Source organism: Lissotriton vulgaris, chromosome 2_1 (genome assembly GCF_964263255.1).
Source record: "Lissotriton vulgaris chromosome 2_1, aLisVul1.2, whole genome shotgun sequence".
NCBI lineage: Eukaryota > Metazoa > Chordata > Amphibia > Caudata > Salamandridae > Lissotriton > Lissotriton vulgaris.
The window spans coordinates 1,692,779,749-1,692,798,308 of NC_141687.1; the positions used below are offsets into that span (position 1 = coordinate 1,692,779,749).

General features: G+C 44.8%; 1 protein-coding gene across 1 annotated transcript in view; it reads left to right on the forward strand.

Annotated features, from left to right (window-relative positions):
• The first annotated feature begins 9,098 nt into the window (after window positions 1–9,098).
• LOC147733115 (uromodulin-like) overlaps window positions 9,099–18,560 on the forward strand; it is a 257,692-nt gene continuing 248,230 nt past the window's right edge. Inside the window, exon 1 of the mRNA XM_086957661.1 lies at window positions 9,099–9,371. Within this exon, the coding sequence (XP_086813787.1) occupies window positions 9,308–9,371 (64 nt within the window). The 5' untranslated portion in view covers window positions 9,099–9,307. The remainder of the gene's footprint in view (window positions 9,372–18,560) is intronic.

The following is an 18,560-nucleotide window of genomic DNA, read 5'->3' on the forward strand; positions in this document are numbered from 1 at the left end:
CGAGGGGCCCTTCTCGGGGACTTGGTTCAACGGCACCCCGTTAGTCCTTAGGGCGGTTGTAAGCCTGAACAACCGGGGGTTTGCTAATAAACGCCCCGCCTGGATGGGCAAGGTGTGAGTTGACTCTCCCTTGTCTGGAGGGCGGGGCAGGTGGACGGTAGGTCCACCGGTGGGAGGCTGGTGCCTCCCGGAATCGACACCTGGCCAGGGCCATGGTGTCCGCGTTATTGGCTCATCTTCAGGCGCCCTGCAACAAGGGGTTGCGGGGCCTAGGGGGGGTCGCCTGTCAGTTAACCCACTCTGTTATTTGGACCACAAATAAACCTGCAACTTCTTACTCCCAAACTCCTTGTCTGTGTATCATTTGGGTGGTGAGGGTTGTGGGGTGAGGTGTACCGATGCAACTACTATGAGGGAGGTCCGAGGTCCCTGCAAGGGACCCCCATGGGAGGGCAAACCCCGTAGTAGGGCGCAGGGAACCGAGGACAGCCCATGGGCGGGAAGGGGCGGGGGAGGCGGGTCATGCTAGGTCAAGCCCCCCCCCTTTCCTGGGAGGTTTTAAGGGAGCTCCTCCCTCCCGGCGTCCTCTTTGCTGCTGCACCCTGCTACCACCACGGTCGCCAGGCTGCCCCTCGCCAGCCTCAGGCCCGTTAGCCCCCCTAGGCCCTCTCCCTCTCCCCCCCCACGACGTCGGACGCGAGGCCCGCGGTTTCCAGCTCCCCTCCCTACCGCTCACCCGCTGGAAGGGGGGAAGTGGTGAGGGGAAAATATTAATGTTGTATTTATGTTTTCTAGGTTGCAGGAGGTATTACAAGGGATCCCCCCCACACAGGCAGAACAGGCGCAGGAACAGGACCTGAAGCCCCAGTGCAAGGCACAACTGAGTCATATGTAAGCCGAGGGGCCCTTCTCGGGGACTTGGTTCAACGGCACCCCGTTAGTCCTTAGGGCGGTTGTAAGCCTGAACAACCGGGGGTTTGCTAATAAACGCCCCGCCTGGATGGGCAAGGTGTGAGTTGACTCTCCCTTGTCTGGAGGGCGGGGCAGGCGGACGATAGGTCCACCGGTGGGAGGCTGGTGCCTCCCGGAATCGACACCTGGCCAGGGCCATGGTGTCCGTGTTATTGGCTCATCTTCAGGCGCCCTGCAACAAGGGGTTGCGGGGACTAGGGGGGTCGCCTGTCAGTTAACCCACTCTGTTATTTGGACCACAAATAAACCTGCAACTTCTTACTCCCAAACTCCTTGTCTGTGTATCATTTGGGTGGTGAGGGTTGTGGGGTGAGGTGTACCGATGCAACTACTACGAACATGATACTACGGCAATACCAGAGTGAAATGTTAAGTTATCCATATCCGTCATTTGGTGGCACAGTTTGTGGAGAAAAGAAACATCGCCTCGCCGGAAACTAGTGCGTTAATGGCGTCATTCGAGAACTTCAGACAGGTACCTGTCAAAAGTAAACTCTTAGAAACGCTTTTGAACATTGTCATCCAAACTATGTGCTGTCCAACCCTTCCTACATGGCCTGAAGGTACCTCAGAAACACCCGCAGCTCTTATACCCTACATTACATTCCTCGAGTGAGACAAGAGGGCGGAACTCACAACAACCTTCTAGCGCTGTCTCTGGTGTTGTCAAACTCTCGACGGAACTTGTAACCTCTCGAGTACCAATAACATATCTTGTGCTTTCAAAGTCTACGGACCCCACACCATCTCTCGTATATCCAGCCTCTCTAAAACTCACAGCCCCTCTCCGAAACTCACGACCACCCTGAATAGCACTGTCTCTGCTATTTCAAACTCCCTGAAAATTCAAAGACTGGGCGGAACGTGTAACCTCTTTGGTACCAGCAACCTCACGTATGCGTTCCAACACCACGAACCTCACACCCTCTCTCACTGATACCTGCGACGTTTCCGGAACTCACACATTCTGTGGAAACGCCCAACAGCTTCAAATGTCACAAAAATCTCCATAACACACCAATCGGAAGCCTAAAACCTTTCAGGAAGTGGGAATCAATTAGGAATTCGCAAAGGCTTCAGGATAGAAACCCCCTCTAGAACTCTGAACCTTTGTGGAACTTTCGAAAATCTGAGACCTTTCCAGACTCACAACCGCTCAAGAAGTTGCAATCGCCCTGAAACTCACAGCAGCTCCACAACTGTCAATGATGTAAAAACTCTTAAACCATATTCACCTCTTTACCTCTCTGGAACTGACTGGCTGGTGGTGTTGTGACCTTTTCCAGTACTGGTGGAATCCCCAGAGCTTACAACTAGTCTGGTGTCATTTATATTTTTATTGCCACTTCTGCGAGCGCCAAACATTATCTACCCATTGTAAGCCCCTATAGCAGGTCAGGCTAGCGATCAGCTTTATAATATGGAATCTGAAACAGAAGTGAAACGCAAATACGCCTCCCACACTCCCCTTTCAGTCTCTCCTTACTCTTTGCTTGTCAGTGAAAGAAGGTAATAACATTTAAACGCTTGATGTATTTCATGAGTTTCCAGGATGGGCTTTCTCATAATTACCAGAGTCCTTTGATGTTAGAGACAAATGCCAAAAGTACTCTTCGCCTTCTTTCACCCAAGTTGCACAAGTGTCAGTAGCTTGGGTGATTTATATCCATAGTCTCTACTATCATTTGTTGCTGCTGTCACAAGTGAGGGCTCTGTCCTCAAATGGTGTTTGGATGAGGGCCAGTTGGAGTGAACAAAGAACCCCTTGCATTCTCACTTTTTAGCCTAAGGCCAAACTGCTTTAATAAATGTCCACCATCTTTTGTGCACTTCGCTCACACCTTCAAACCAGCTAGACAGATCAGGAAGCACCCTCTGGGGCTGGCATTAGGCATAACTGAGAGAACTGTGGGTGCTACATTCCAACTCTGGTCGCGCATACAGGGAACCTTCAGCGATTTCCCATCTTTTGTCAAGTGACAACTTCACCTCAACCTCCAGACTTCATTGGCCGCTCCAGGATTGTATTGCATGCTGGTTATCAGAGCCCAGTACAATGTGTGTGTAGACTTGTTATGTATGAACCCCAATCTACACCCTCCAGTATCTCCTAATGTGAATCCTGGAGTTTCTCTTTCATACTGGGCTTTTAAGTCCTGGTTCCGAATATTCAGTTGAGGTCAATATAACATATGTCAAGCCGGTTACTCTAAGTTTTCACATTGTTCTCAAGTATCTTCCCTGGAGAAGAGCATCACTGCTTCCCCTGAATGACTCATTTCAGACTGCAAAGGCCATTATTCCTCCAAAGGAAGTGCTAGAAGTCTGGTTCCCAAACAGACAATCTCTCCACATGGTCCCAAAGGAATTTAATGTCATGATCTTCACTAAATCTTGCAGTGCTGAAACACCCTTGTCCTGCAACATCTCCCATCTCATTACTTACCTCCAATTCATGCATCTGGCTTCTTTCAGATCAGGGAATTCTCTCAGGAATAAATGCGGCTGTTTCGCTGTGAACATGCAAAAGAGGTTGTGCTGAGGTCCTCACTGAAGGTTAAGCCGTCTGGCCCAATGTTTGACATTGTTTAACATTCTGCCCATCAATTTGTTCTTTTTACATTTGTCATCCCTAGTGAGATGGGTATGTCCTGATGTGGGTCTCGTGCTCTCCATGCCACTAGTCAATCTAGCATGGTTGATGAGTGGTGAAACCCCAAAACGGGTCCCAGGATTCTTGTTACAGGTCCAGGGAGGACCTGGCTTGGCAGTTCGGGCTGGACTGTTCCCCTGTAGACCAGGGTAAAGACTGATTTGCATATGTCTGGTTTTAAACGGAATGGCATGGAAAGCAAAAAAACGACGGATTAAGGCCCAGATCTCTTTACTGGGGTGAATGTTTGACATTGTTTAACATTCTGTCCATCAATTGTTCTTTTTGCATTTATCACCGAGTGGGATGGGTATGTACAGATGTGGGTCCTGTGCTCTCCATGCCACTGGAGTCAAGCTAGCCTGGCTAATGAGGGGTGAGCATTACAGGAAGCATGCGGACTGCCTGTGCGCAATACAGCACAGGTTCGACCATGGCTCACGATGGACTGTTGAATGAACCCACTAACAATATAAAATGTCAAAAGTGGAACATTTTGTGGGAAAAGAAGGAGAAATGTCACAATCCCATGGGCTTGAATTAAGTCGAAGAAGATTTTTGAAGGGGAAAGTCGAAAACATATGATTGAATAAACTCATGGATGTAAACTGGTGAATATTCATAAGCTGGGGTACACCTCACATGCCTGATTTCAACTTCTGAAAAAAAACGGTGTTCCTCTACATACACCAAAATAGGATAACATGTGGTCTGCCATATAGACGAAATGCCGACTTGCGATCAAATGCTGAGGTCTCTCCTTTACAACGGATATTGGCTTGTGAGTCTAAGATGTGGTTTGCCCCAAAAATGAGATAGAGATCTTTCACTGGCATTATGCACTGTACATCACAGTCAATGCAACTCGTTTTTGTGATCCTTGATGGATTGCTTTTAATTGGGGGAATGCATCTGCTCTACTGGGAACATTTGTTGCTGACCCAGAGACTGCTGTTCGATTGCTCATATTTTTAACATGTCGGGACAGGAGCCACATAGCTCATGCAACGAGAGACGAGAAGGAATACACTGGTACTGGTACGATGCACAGCAAGGATGGCATTACCTGCATTACTGTGTTTGTTTGGTCAGACGTGGACTTGAAAGCATAGGCTGTGGTGTTGCAGAGCAGATACATTGTGTCAAGATTATAATCAATGAACTGTTGTGTAGCCATATATGATCATGAGAGTGTACATGCGGTCCATCAGTTGTCTTGAGAATGGTTCTGGTTGTCTGCAGTGTAAATGAGATGTACACTTAAGAGTTAAACTCAGGCCACACATGTGTTCTCTATTATAAATGGTCATATATTCATCAAGCCAAACAAGGACTCATGAGTATAACTTGGATGTGTCATGAAGTCCAAAAGTAGATTGCTAATCTATACTGTGGTCCACCAAAGTGGTCGAAGATCCTCCCTCCCTAATTTTCCGTAGGTTCATTTGGGCAAGGGTCCCAGGAAGTGCGTCACAGGATAGTAGATTACCAACCCATAAGTAGTTCTGGAATGGTGGATTACAAAATCATAAGTAGTCAAGTAGTTGTGTCTGGATCCTGGAATGGTAGATTACCAAACAATAAAAAGACATGTCTGGATCCTGGAATATTAGATCACTGATCCATAAATGAGTTCTGTGTAGATCAATGAATAATTGAATACCACCTTGTACAATGTCCTTCTGAATCAAAAATTGATTGAAGGGCCATGTCAAAGAAAACAGCAGCTACTGCACCCACAGTCTCCTAAGATTCCTAAGGAGATCAATGCAGTAGAGGCACTGATGCATTACTTCCTGATGTGTGTGAATTATTGGGAAAACAAACACTGAGAAACCACATTGGAAGAAGCCAAATAATGCAAAATCTATTGAAGGAAAGGCAATTTAAAAAAATATAAATAAATCCAAAAGTAAAGTAAACATTTTAGAAGAAAGATCATTTTAAGGAAAAATCCAAAATTACATTAATTTTGCGTGGAGTTTAGTGCTAGTCAGGGGTTTTTGGGTTCATGGATGGGTAATGTTTAGTGGTGATCAGTAGTTAATAGGGGCAAGAACGGGGGAAGTTCAGGCAGAGAAAGGGTTTTTAGAGTTAAGGAATGGGTGCATTTTAGGGGGCAGTGAGGGTTTATTAGGCTTCAAGAATGGCTGAGTTTAGGGGTGATGAGAGTTTTTTAGGTTTCACAGATGAGTGGAGTTTTGTGGCATGACGTGTTTATGGGTGGAGTGTAAGGGTGTTGATGAGATTTAGGGTTCATGGATGGGTGGAGCTTACAGCTGGTGAGGGTTATAAAGGTTTAGTTGTGGATAGGGGTTGGAGGTCATGAAGAGTTTTTAAGGTTCAGGATTTGGTGGAGTTTAGGATAGTAAGCAATTTTAAGGATGGAGTTTAGATATAGAAGAAATTTGTGAGGCTCAGGGATGGGTAGAGTTTAGGAGTGGTGAGGATTTTTAGGGGTAATGAATGGATGTTGTTTAAGGACTGTGAGGGGTTTCATAGGGTTCAGGGATGGGCGGAGTTTGGCTGTGGTGAGGGGCCTTAAGGAGTCAGGGATTGGTGAGGTTAAGGTGTAGAAAGGGTATTTAGGGATCAGGAAAGAGTGGAGTTAAAAGGTAGTGAGTTTTACAGTTCAGGGATGGGTTGAGTGTGAATTAGAAAGGGCTTTAGAGGTCAGAGATGGGTGAAGTTCAGGGATGAGGAGTGGGTGTAGTTTATGTGTATTAAGGGAGTTTGTGGATTCTGGAGTAGGTGGGGTTTAAGGGTTGAAAGGGCTTTTAGGGCTCGAGGATGGGCGCACTTTAGGAGTGATGAGGGTTTTTTAGGGGGCATGGATTTATGGTGTTTAGTAGTTTTGAGGGATCGGGAATAGATGATGTTTAGGGGTGATGGGAGGTCAGTGAATTAAAAGCATCCAAAGTAACTATTTCACATTGTAAAATATTTAAATCTGAAAAAATGTCCCCTTGAGAAAAGCACTAAAACAAACTCCTTTGACAAAAATGTTTCTGATAGTAAGACCTGCAACCCTTTTCACCTTAAAAATAGACATGCGAACGCCAATTTCAGACAAAAAGCCATTCCATTAATGGTTTCGATCAATCGATAAATGCCATTCATTTTTAAAATGTACATTAAATAGTTTTCTCTGCAAATGTACAGGAATTTATATAGCGCAAATCACCAAGCGGTTTCTAAGCACTTGCTTAGGGAACCCGTCCTGGTATTCCCCTGTGAGATAACCCCGGCAGGGTATTCACAAGGTATCCCACCGCGAGGGGCCGTTGTGGAGATTAAGCAAGCTATTGCCCAGAGTCACAGAGTGTGAACCCGTGAATTGAGTAGGCACCGGAGCGAGAATTGTCGAGTCCATGGACATTTTAGGACTCAAGACCCCACCGAGCCAGGAATTGAACCCTGGCCCCAGGCTGACCTCTGCTTACATGTCTGCCTCCTCTAACCAGTGAGCCACACTTCTCCACTTCTCCGTAAAGGAATTCTATGAAGTTATTTTTCCATGAAATCACTAACTGCAGTTCCTTTGTGACTAACCTCGTTTTATGGCACATTGAAGTTGTTGGACACTTTACTCAGGGTGTAAACTAGGGGTGGGCAGAATTTGCGTAACGCGTTATGCAAATATCCGCGAAACAGCAAAAAATCTCTGCAAACACGCAGAAACTCCGCGAACGCACAGAATCGCTTGTTTGCAATGCTTTTTTACTGTTCTCAATCGCTGTTTGCGTGCTTGGGGAAAAATATCTTGCGAACACGCATTTTGAGAACGTGAACAAGCAAAAAAATTTGCGAAGTCGCGGAAAGCAGAATTTTGGTCAATTAGGCGTTCTCTGTGGAACGCAAAATTACCCAAATTCCGCAAGCGGAACGGAATTTCACGCCTAGGCCTTTTGTAAAGTACCTGTAAAAAAGCAATTAATTTGTGCAGAAGGCTGCAGGTAGTGGGCACATGTTTTGGTCCCTGTGACCTATTTTTCATTGTTAACCATATCAAAAAGATAGGAAAACAGTGACAAGGTGAAAAGCCATGGATGGAAAACAACGTGTAATGGTGTACGATTGTCAAAGTCAGAGGCAAGTAGTGAAATCAAGACTAAGTAGTCTGGATATTCTGAAACTGAAGACTTTGACAGTGCAGACAGCAGACGTCTGAAAAAAAAACTTCGGGGCCTACATTTATTTATTTAAATGAATCACTTCTGTGTAGCAGGAAGTTTATGCGAGCTGGTTAAGTTGCACCTGTGTCAGACCTGGGTATTTCTCGAACCCCAGAAGAGTCCTGCGTGGAAAGGTACATCTGCCCCTTGTCTGGAAGCTACTCCAGAAGCATACACGAGGGGAAGTGACGTCTGGTCATTCAGTGACCGTGCACTGCTTGTCAGGCGATACACACAAAGTACCAGGTGACCCTCACTGGGCCCCTGGCCATCTTCAGGCCCGGTGGTGTCATTAGTGCGGAGACAGGCAGACCCAGGGGCCGTGTCCGTAAACCAGGTCTGGAGAGGGCTTGGAGATGACCATGACATGGGAATCGCCTACAACCCCACCCTCCTTCGCTGGATGCGGATCTCTTCCTGGCCGCTCCTCCACACCCCTGTATTTTTCTCCCCGTCCCTCTATTTCCCCTCAGTGTGTCTCATTGTCCGTCTCTCTTCCACATATACACGGTTGGCTGTCCCTATCAATCTTTCTTCGGGCAATGCATGTCATTCCCAGTAGTCTATCCCCTTTGGTGCGCGTCTCTATCTCTTCATGTCTCTCTTCCCCTAAGGATGTCTACCTCCCCTCCAATCTCCCTCTCTTCCATGAGTGTCTCTATTCTTGGCCCTACCTACCCCATCAGCTCATCTCTCCCTGTCATCTTCTTCCCCGACAGTACCTCTCTTTTACTGTCTCTCCCTCAACGTTTCTCTCATCCTTTTAGTCTATTCCTCATTTTAGTGCGTCTCTCTTCAGGTTCTACTGTAAGAGCGTGTCTCTCTTTCTTGGTCTAAATACCTAATCTATATATGTCTCTATCTCCAAGAGGCTCTCTTCGGCCTTAGTTTGCGTCTTCCTCCCTCTCTGCTTGTCAGACAGTCTCCCCTCCACAAATGTTTCTCTGCCTGTCCCTCTCTTTACTCCCTCGGTGCCCCTCTGCCTAACTCTCGCGCTCTCCAGGGTGTATGTCTCTCACATCTTTCTCTCTCTCTTCTTTTCGTTGTGTTTCTACCAATCAGAACGCTTCTCTCACCCTCGGTACCCCTCTCTCTCCCTTCAGTGTCTCCCTCTCTTGCAGTCTCGCTCCCTTAAGTTTGTCTCAGACTTTATCTCTCCGCCAGTCACTCTACCCCTCACTGTATCTCTCTATCACTTGTTCCCTAAGTGTCTCTCTCTTCCTGTCTGTCTTTCTCCCCTCTCAAGGTATCTCTCTTCCCTAAATCTCTTTCTCACGTCATCAACCGCTCTCGTCCCTCGCACTGACACTCACCTTCTTGCTGATCTGCCCACGCGCTCTCACTCTAATCCCTTCTCACCTGCCCACCTCCTGTGCCCTGCCCTCTGCTATATAACCTGAGGGAACGCGGCGCTGCAGTCACTCAGGATAAGTTCACAGTCGTTCCTCGTTCTCAGCCGCTGCTCCTGTCGAATACAAGACCCCGAGGGGAGAACCTGCCCGTGAAGATGAGGCGCCCAGAGATGAGTCTGCTGCTGGGGGTCCTCCTGGCCGCCCTCCTCGGAGAAGCAGGTACCCGCTCTCTTTATTAGGACTACTGTGATGATGCTGGGGATCTGAGGATGGGGTGCGGCCTCTCTGAGCACAGCCTCACCTCAGCTACGATAATGCGACAGCGCCATCGAGCCTCGGGGGAAAGACGGGGGGCCATGACTTACAGTCTGCTGCAGGGGTCACCAGAAATACTTTAAAAATACAAGGACCTGGGAGCGAGGTCAGAAATGCGGAGTCCGATTTGTTCTGCATCTTTTCAATTATTTCAATGTTTTTTGTCCATCGCTCCATTTGCCAATTATCAGACTGCCTCGGAACTGTAGGGATGCTTCCGTGCAGGGGAAGTGTAGGAGTGAGACGTCACGGTGGTTGGTGCTCGAAAGCTGGGAATGGGTGTTAGAGACATTAGGCTTGAAGATGAAGCAGATTTTTCTGAATGTATTCTACTCCTGCATGGGCAGCCAGTGAAGACCTTTGTGGGCTGGTTTCATGTGGTCGCCATGACTCAGTGGTCTCGCTCTTCTAGCACTGACACAGTTGAACCTCATAATTCGCCACCACATTCACGTTCAGTAATTTCATTTGCCACACAAATGCCCGGGGCCACTGTAATTATGAGGAAGAGGATGACCAACTTATAGGCAGAGTTGACTAAATTATGCTGCACAAAACAGACAAATTATGTGACTTAGGGCCTGATTATGATGGCGGTTGGACGGTTGTCCGACCTCCATCCTGTTGGGAACGGGAGGGCCGACAGGTAGTCAGTGGTCCCGCCATGCAAATTACGATCCGACTGCGTGGAGGTGGTTAGAAACATGCCTCATAGCATTGAGGCTTGTGCTGCGGCACGCAAAAGGGCGGCAGCACAAGCCTCACTGCCTTTGTAAACATCTCTGCACTATGTGGCAGGTACCCCGCAGGCGCCATGCTGCGTCTGCCACATGGTGCTGGGATGCGTAGGGGGGCACCTGGCCCATAGCGTAGGGCCAGGGAGGAAGGTGGCCCGCAAGGGGCCCCCAAAGTCACTTTCCACCTGCCTTTTCATGGCAGGTTAAATGGCTGATGGAAAGAGACATTTTAATCCCTATGGCGGTGCCTGGGCAGGCACTTCCACTATTGTAGGAATTGCAGTCCCTCCTACGGTTCAATGTGCTCCTTGAGCCCGTCGGATGCATGGCCATTGTAATGCGGCGGGTGGGTCAACAGGGGCAGAAGGCAGTGGCACCGTCACCGACGGCCTGACAGTGGCGGTCCCATCGCCATCATAATCAGGCCCTTAATGCTGTACATTTTGTGATACTATTATATCCTTAGCATTATATCTGGCAAAGGTTTCACCTCATTAGTATCAGTGTGACACCCTAATGCAGCAATAACCAACAGAAACTTGACCAATCAAAGTTTGCGAAGGGTCTTCTACTGTGCGGCAACACGTCATTGCGGTTTTAGTAACTTTTGACCCGCTTGAGCCGGAAACAAACATTTGTCTTGTTAAAATCTGCAGATTATGGCCTTGATTACGAGTGTATGTGTTATTTATCACATCTGATAAATATCGGTGCCACAGGGTAACTAATTTATCGGTTGCAATATTACGAGTTTATGGGGAATAACATGCAGGTTTTGGTGTTTAACAAACCAAAATCCACATGATACTGTCAATACCGTATTCTTCTCCTCTGTTCAATTTTGGCACGTTGTCGAAACTGAACGAGACTTGGTATATATTTAAATTTGTAATTCCAAACCGTAAATAAATAGGGATTTACGCACTGATCACAATACTCCGACCACATCATAATCATGTCCAATGCAGCTCATGATGGCTTATGTGGCAAATGTGGCAAATCCATAATTATACATATAATGCCGTAGCTGCAAAATGTCATGATTCCAGTGGCCCTGCAAAAGACCTAACCCTAATCCAGCACTGAGTCCGCCAAAGAAAGACAACAGTCATTTTGTGATGAGGTAGTGAATGCATTCCTATTACAATCATTTGTAGATGCTGGCCAAATGCTTGAACACCTTGACCAGTTATGGAGGTTTCATGCATTAGATCCAAGTTCCAGACTGCCTTTGAGGAGGCCTAACCCTATTGGCAACTTGAAGGCAGTGCTTGAAATGGAAGTCTAAAGTGTTGGAACTCATTATCCCAGAGTAAGTTTTCTGCTGAAAAATCATGGATTTTCTACTAAAAGTATGGCATCCCTTCCTAGAAGTGCTGTACTCTTCCTTCCTACCGCCCATCCTAAACACTGCCTGAAGGTAATGATAGCCAATCAATTCGTATGACAAATGGGATCTCTGATCTTCAAACAAAGACTGCTCGCTCCTATCCCAGGCTTACCTGGAGGAGATCCTGGGGTGGAAGGTGATAAGCCTTGAAGTCTGACTTGCTACCACTCTTCATTGAAGCAGTGTCACAGCTGGTATCACAATCTGTCCCTCTGCATTCCCGGAGACTTAAAAATAATCACTTGAATGAATAGTCAACGGCTAGAATGCCCCTTCATATTCCAGCCTTAACCTGTAGGGGTACAGCGGAGAAGGCGAACATCCCAGCTGTCACCTTTGGGAGTGTCGCTGAGGAGACAGGAATTATAGAACTGATCGGTATGGTGAAAGCTGAGGGGAACCAGGCCGTCAGCCCTCACCTACACCTGCAGGAGAAGCAGCTGAGGAGACGAGCGCTGCATGTTTCAGTTTTATAAAGTTGGATGGCCATGGCAAAACAACGTCTTCAGTATGCAAAGGCCGTCTAGCTAGGGACTGCAATTATTGTATACAGACATGGGACTTTGATGAGGCCACATCCTCCAATTTGTTACTCAAGCACTTGGTTAGCCTCCAGTTCCAGTCATATTCTGACAATGCAGAAGTCCCAACAAAACCAAATTGAGCACCAGAGAATTTCGTAACGCTGGATGCAGAGCTGACTAAACCTAAATGGAACCAAAAGCAATGAGAAAAAAAATGTAAATCTCAGTTGAATGATATTCCTTCGAGGGGCTTGATTCCCCAAAGACATTTTTAATTTAACCTAGGAGTCAGAATGCATAGAAGTACATCCAGATGCCCATTTTCTTTTACAAGAAGGTCATCATTCGTCTAAGAATATGTTCCGCATAGTTTTTGAAAAATTATCCATCTTGTTCCAGGTGCTCTAACTCAAATGCTTAAAGATTAAGTCCTTTGCTCAAGGAAAGAATATTATTCTCTACTTGGAATTGTAAGAAATGCCAAACTGTCCAGAATGTTGGTATGCGGATGATCTCAACAGAATAATGTGCCCAGCTTTAACATAATACATAGGAATATGTTTATTGTATGTGCTTGATTGCAAACAGCCTTATATCAAAGTTCCATCCTGTCTCGAAAGCAAGCTTGCCATTCCCTCTATGATTACAAATAGTATCTCAACAGGTGAACTATTATTCAACCTTCTCCATAAGGTGCTCCACATTAGACCACAATTTCTCTTCCTCCGGGACCTAAAATCTAAATCATGTGTTTCACTTCAGTGCAGAACCAACCTGTTCCAAGTTCCCAAAATATCTTACAGCTAATCTTTTTCGCTCTTATCTTGATTAAGGACCAGGCTCTTTGCCAATGTAATAATGGGCCTCTTGTTGACCAACACATAGACATGCTATGAGTAGAAGCTCCATACTAATGATACGCTTACTACTCACTTGGGAGAGAATGGGCGAGTGGAGGATTCCGACTCATGGCCAAATAATCAAGCACTCTGGTCCTCATAGGTACAAGGATAACCGAGGGGTCAAACTCTTCAGTCTTTGACACTGGTAACCACATAAAAAGGCCTCAGGGTGATCATGAACACACTCGAAGACCTCATTATTCCAGTGAAATACATCACAGGGTCTTTCCTTTGTCTATTCCAGAGCACACCTCGCCCGAGCCCCTCCTGGGTCCTGATTGCCAGCTCTACACTATCTCGAGCAGGTTAGGTAAATTTGTTGGTTACAGTGTTATTCAAGTAAGAGAGTGGGTTCACCTCCTTGACTCCAAAATGACCCTTTTTCCTCTTGTTGTGTCCTGGATATTCTCGCTACCTTCCCTGTATATTTGTGTTTCGCACTAAACGTACCTGTCCACGGTACATGAAATGTCTTGCCCCATTTAATTATATACTGTACCCTCTTTCCCTCACTTTTCTTGGGTATCAAAAAGGTCTGGACTTCTCTTAACACCTGTTTGTCTGACGAGCAGCAAAGTTCGCCTCCTCTCAGTTTGCTCCCCTTTATTTTATATTCTCCGTCCATACTCACTCCATGGCACGGCTTCTTTGAAGCCACTCTCAATCATTGCAGTCTTTGCGCTCCTGATGGTCTGGTTCATTACATTGATAAATATTCCATGGCAAATTGCTCTTCGCGGAAAAATTCACAGTTCTACAGTAAACAAAGCCCAAGTGTTCTTCTAGTCAGTAACCCAGGAAATTGGGGTCTTAAATTATTTTCCTATGAACTGATTTTTGGAAGAGCATGTTTCTATTATTTTTACTTGTTTCAGATTTACCAATGTCTATGCTAGACCATTTATCGACCATATGCAGTAGTTTGCGCGTGGGGTATCCTGCTAGCACAAGTCCAGTGTTGGATGATGAACAGTACTGCTGAACCCCTTTAAATGTTGATGACTGATGTCCAAAAAGAATCCAGTGAGAGATCTTCCAGCAATGAAAAGTCCATATTTCTGCTTCTGATATGCCAGAAAAGCAGTCAAGATGTACTGGTTCCCTGTAATGAGTGCTTCCTGGATAATAACTGACTTAAAATAGATATTTATTCTGATATGGGACAGATTTAAGAATTGAGGGCAAGTCACTGAGTGACCAGGAGTGAATCTCCAAGGAGCGGGAAACTTATGCATCACCAACAAGAGGGATAATAAGACAGACTCTGGTGTTAAGGTAGATACTGATGACATCGGTGGACTGTAAAGTTGGGAACATGGGGAAGAAGCTCGAAAAGGTATTAGCAAATGGCAAAACTGAAAAGTTGCATTTGATTTTAAATTCGTGCAAAATTGGAAATTCAAATCAATGATGACAAATGAAGTGCGGATGTGCGTCAAATGTCTATTTTGAAAAATTAGGCATGCGCTGCACTGGCGGTTTCAGGACATGGGTTATTTTTAGTTATTCCTCGAGGAGTATTGGAGTGCTGATTTGCATGCATTTTTACCAACACATACAACATATTAGTAAAAGAGAATACATAAAATGTAACATCCTTACCAATTTGAATAACTGCTAAAGTAAGTATTCCAGAAGGCTTCTTTGAAAAGCTACTTTTGAACTTTAAACATATTGGAAACCCCTTGATCAGTTTTTGTTCCTAGAAAAGTCAGGGGTAAATTAAATTTAATCATCAGAGGAAACGCTTCACAGGGAATATAATTGTGTTTAAACAAACGCAATTTGTTTGAAGGATTTTTCTGTAATTTTCCCTCAATTTTTTCACTCGTAAGTTTAAAGATCATGCATTATTAGTTTTTACAACTCTTGGAACTATATACTACTCAATATACAGAAATATAACATTAGAAAATAAAGAACATTAAGAATGAGTGAAAAAATAAAATAAAATGCAACACACTTTAATAGCCTTGAAGAAGTCCTCTCTGTCCCGTAAACCAGATAGGGTTTCAAAAACTTAAAGCAATTGTTAACTTTGGGTCCTTTAGTTAACATCTATTTTCTCGGCAGTAGTAATTTCTCAGTTGGAACCTCTTTTCAGGACGAGCATTCAAGAACTCTTGTATATACTTTAGTATGTGTGTGTACTTTATGGGCTCTAGAGATCAGCCCTAGGACTTGTTTGCTTCCGTTTAGGGACTTTTTTCTGTTCACTGCCTCTATTTAACTGTCTTGATAGAAAACAACAAGTACAGGTCAGTAAAATACCAGAGTCAATTTAGAATTCTCTAGATTCCAGTCCATAAAAATTGTCTTCCACGAGCACCCGTAGACAATAATATTTTTTTTTAATCTGGTATTTTCAGTGATATGACCACCGAAGACCCTGGTTTTATATTAAAAACACAGCTTTGAAATGTACCATTTCCCGCTGAAAGGCAATATTTCAATCCATGTATTCCCATACCTGGTGTATCACACAGTTTGATGCTTACTTTGCCTCCATGTTAAAAAACAGTAAATGTTTCAGTACCCAGGCTAATGTGTGCATAGCTAAACACATATAAGGTCCCAAAGGCGAGACCGATTGCATTGCAAATGCTTGTTTAATCCAGAGTTTGGTCTCATATGGAAAACTGTTGCTTACGTTCAGGTAATTGAAAAGCACCAAACAGTTTGTCTCCGGGTAGATTCCCTCCTATAACCCTCTGAAAGTTCAAAAGGATTCCAGCCCAAAGTTCTTCAGCATTTGGACTCATAATTAAGGAAATGGTTCCCTTACTCGGATTTACTCCTCCAGCACCTCTCATCTCTCATTACCCTCAGCTTACCCATAGTACATTGCAACCAATATTTTCCCAAACAGATTTTCTGGCGCTTGTGACAATGGGCCATATGTATCAAGGCCAAATGGGTTCGCAAACGCCGAAATTCACAGAATTTCGGCGTTTGCGAACTCATTTTTGCAAAATGGTATGTATGAAGGAATTTGGGTGCAAAATAAGGAATCGCAAAATTTGTGATTCCATGTTTTGCGATTGCATTTAAGGAATCGCAAATTTTGCGATTCCTTAAATGCAATGTATTAAGCAAAAAAAATTCCAAAATGCCCTTAAGGAATCGCAAATTACCACTAACTTCTAGTTGGTGGTAAGTTGCGATTTCCTTGAAAAATGCATGTTTCAGCATTTTCAAAGTGCCATGTGACGCACATACATGCCCTTAGGCATGTATGTGCACCACATGTGCACCAATACTTATTTCAGGGGTGCAACAGGGTGTCCTTTGGACACCCCTGCACCCTTGAAATTATTCTCAATTTGCGATTAGCAAATTGCGAATCGCAAATTAAGAATAAATTCCCATTCCTTCTTATGGGCCAGGAGGCCCATAGAAATGAATGGGAAAGTATTCCTTAATTGCGAATTCGCAATTTGAGAATTCGCAATTAAGGAATATCAAGAAATTGCTAAAGAATTACGATTTTCTAGATACATACCAATTAGCGATTCTGAAATAGCCATTTCTTAAAAATCGCTATTACAGAATCGCTAATTGGTATCTTGATACATATGGCTCAATGTCCCATATCCAGAATTACCCTGGGTTTGTCTCAGGGAATGCCAAGTTTTTATTTCAGCTCATCTTCCCTTCTGGCACGTCTCAAGTAGAGAAATGGTACCCTGCTGATGTCCCCAGCAATGTATCAATCAGAACAGCTCTTCCCCTGTGTTATTGAGAATATGACTTATGAAGCCGGTAGCTGTATCTGTTCTTTCTAGTCCCCACAAAAATTAGTTGTCAATCACTCTCCTTAATGTAAGGAAGTTGAGCTTTTCTGTCTGGGAGGTGTCAAACTTCTTGACTACAATATTAAGCCTGACGAAACAACATCGTTTACCAGTATTATAACACATTATAGTCAATTAATCTATCTCTGTTCGTTGGCAAGATTCACACCTTATTGTTCCAGAGAAGACCATGCTTTGTATGATAAATGTTTAATTTGCTACCTTTACAGAGTTCACAAAGGACTGCGTTCTTTATATTTAGGCCTGGATTAAGAGAGCCCTGTTAGTAACCGTCTCTCGTGCAAACAGCTTTATGAGCAGGGTTCGCCGCTACAAGTGTCTCTGCTGCCAGCACGAGAACCCATGGCCTATGTGCCCAGTCACAGACTCACAGGTAATGGGTTAGGACACCTTTCTGTTAGTAATACCTCCTCTCCGGTTCTGCCGACAATGAATGAAGCCTTGTTGGTGAACCCCCTACACCAAACTTGTGTCGTCAAAGACTCAGCTGTAACAGGCGCAGGCCAGGTCACTGTAGTATCTTACATTTTTACAGGGACAGGTTTGTATTTCAAAACACTATGGGGCATATTATCAAGGGCAGTATCACCGCTTTAGCTGCACTTTTTGACGCTAAAGCGGCAATATTCTTATTGCCTATTAACAAGGCGGCGCTAACATGCATTAGCGCATATTCGCAGTCAAATTTCTAACGCTACTCATTTTGGTGGTATACATCGCTAATGAGATGCAAAGTAGGCGTGCCATCCTGAAACAACATGAGAAAAGTTGGTAACATAACATTCTGATATTTACAACGTGGCCCTGCAACCACGTAGCGATGAAAAAAGTCCAGCTAACCGCGGTTTCCACCGGATTTTAACACCTCTAAATAAATCGGGCTAAGCCACCTCGTCAATGGGAGGTGGATTGTCAGGCTAAGTCTACCATGGCATATTATCGAGGATTTCTTTATTGCTAAGGTATTATCGCTGGATTTTCCGTGAAATTCACGCATTTCGCCGCTATCGCTGGATTTTTTATCACCTTGGAGATAAGCGTTGATGATAAGGCGCTAACTCGGCGATGAAATCCAGCAATAGCCCGCAATAAGTGAAACAGCGTTGAACACGCTTTGCAATATTTATTGCAATTTCTTGATTATATGCCCCTATGGGGCATATTATCGAGGGTCTATTGCCACTTTAGCAGCACTTATTTGCCGCTAAAGCGGAGATAATTTTATCGCCCTATTAGCAAGCTACAGCTAACGGCCCTTAGCACGTGTTTTTTGGCGATAGCGGCCCTTATTTTAATATCAAAGCATGTTAGTGATATTTATCGCTAATGACATGCAAAGTAGGCGTTCCCGTGCAAAAAGGCATGCAAACACCACTAATTCATATTATCAAGGCTCTCCTTGAAATTCTGAAGAGCAAAAAAACTGGCTCTATCTGCAGTTAGAGCCAGTTACTTAAGACCAGAAAATAGCTAGTCTTAAAAATGGTGATAAAACTTGGGCCCATAACTCTGCAGGTTTTGGCGCTGGCCAGCACTGCAAGCAATTTTGCAGCGCTGCCCTGCGACAATACAACAGCGCAGGAATGCACACAATCAACAAGATATTGCACATTACTGTGCCACAGTCATGAAAAGTGTTGCTGCGCTGCGACAAGACAGCGTTGTAACACTTTTCACTACGTCTTTCTTGTGACAGCATGGATGCCCTGTAATCACTGGACAGCG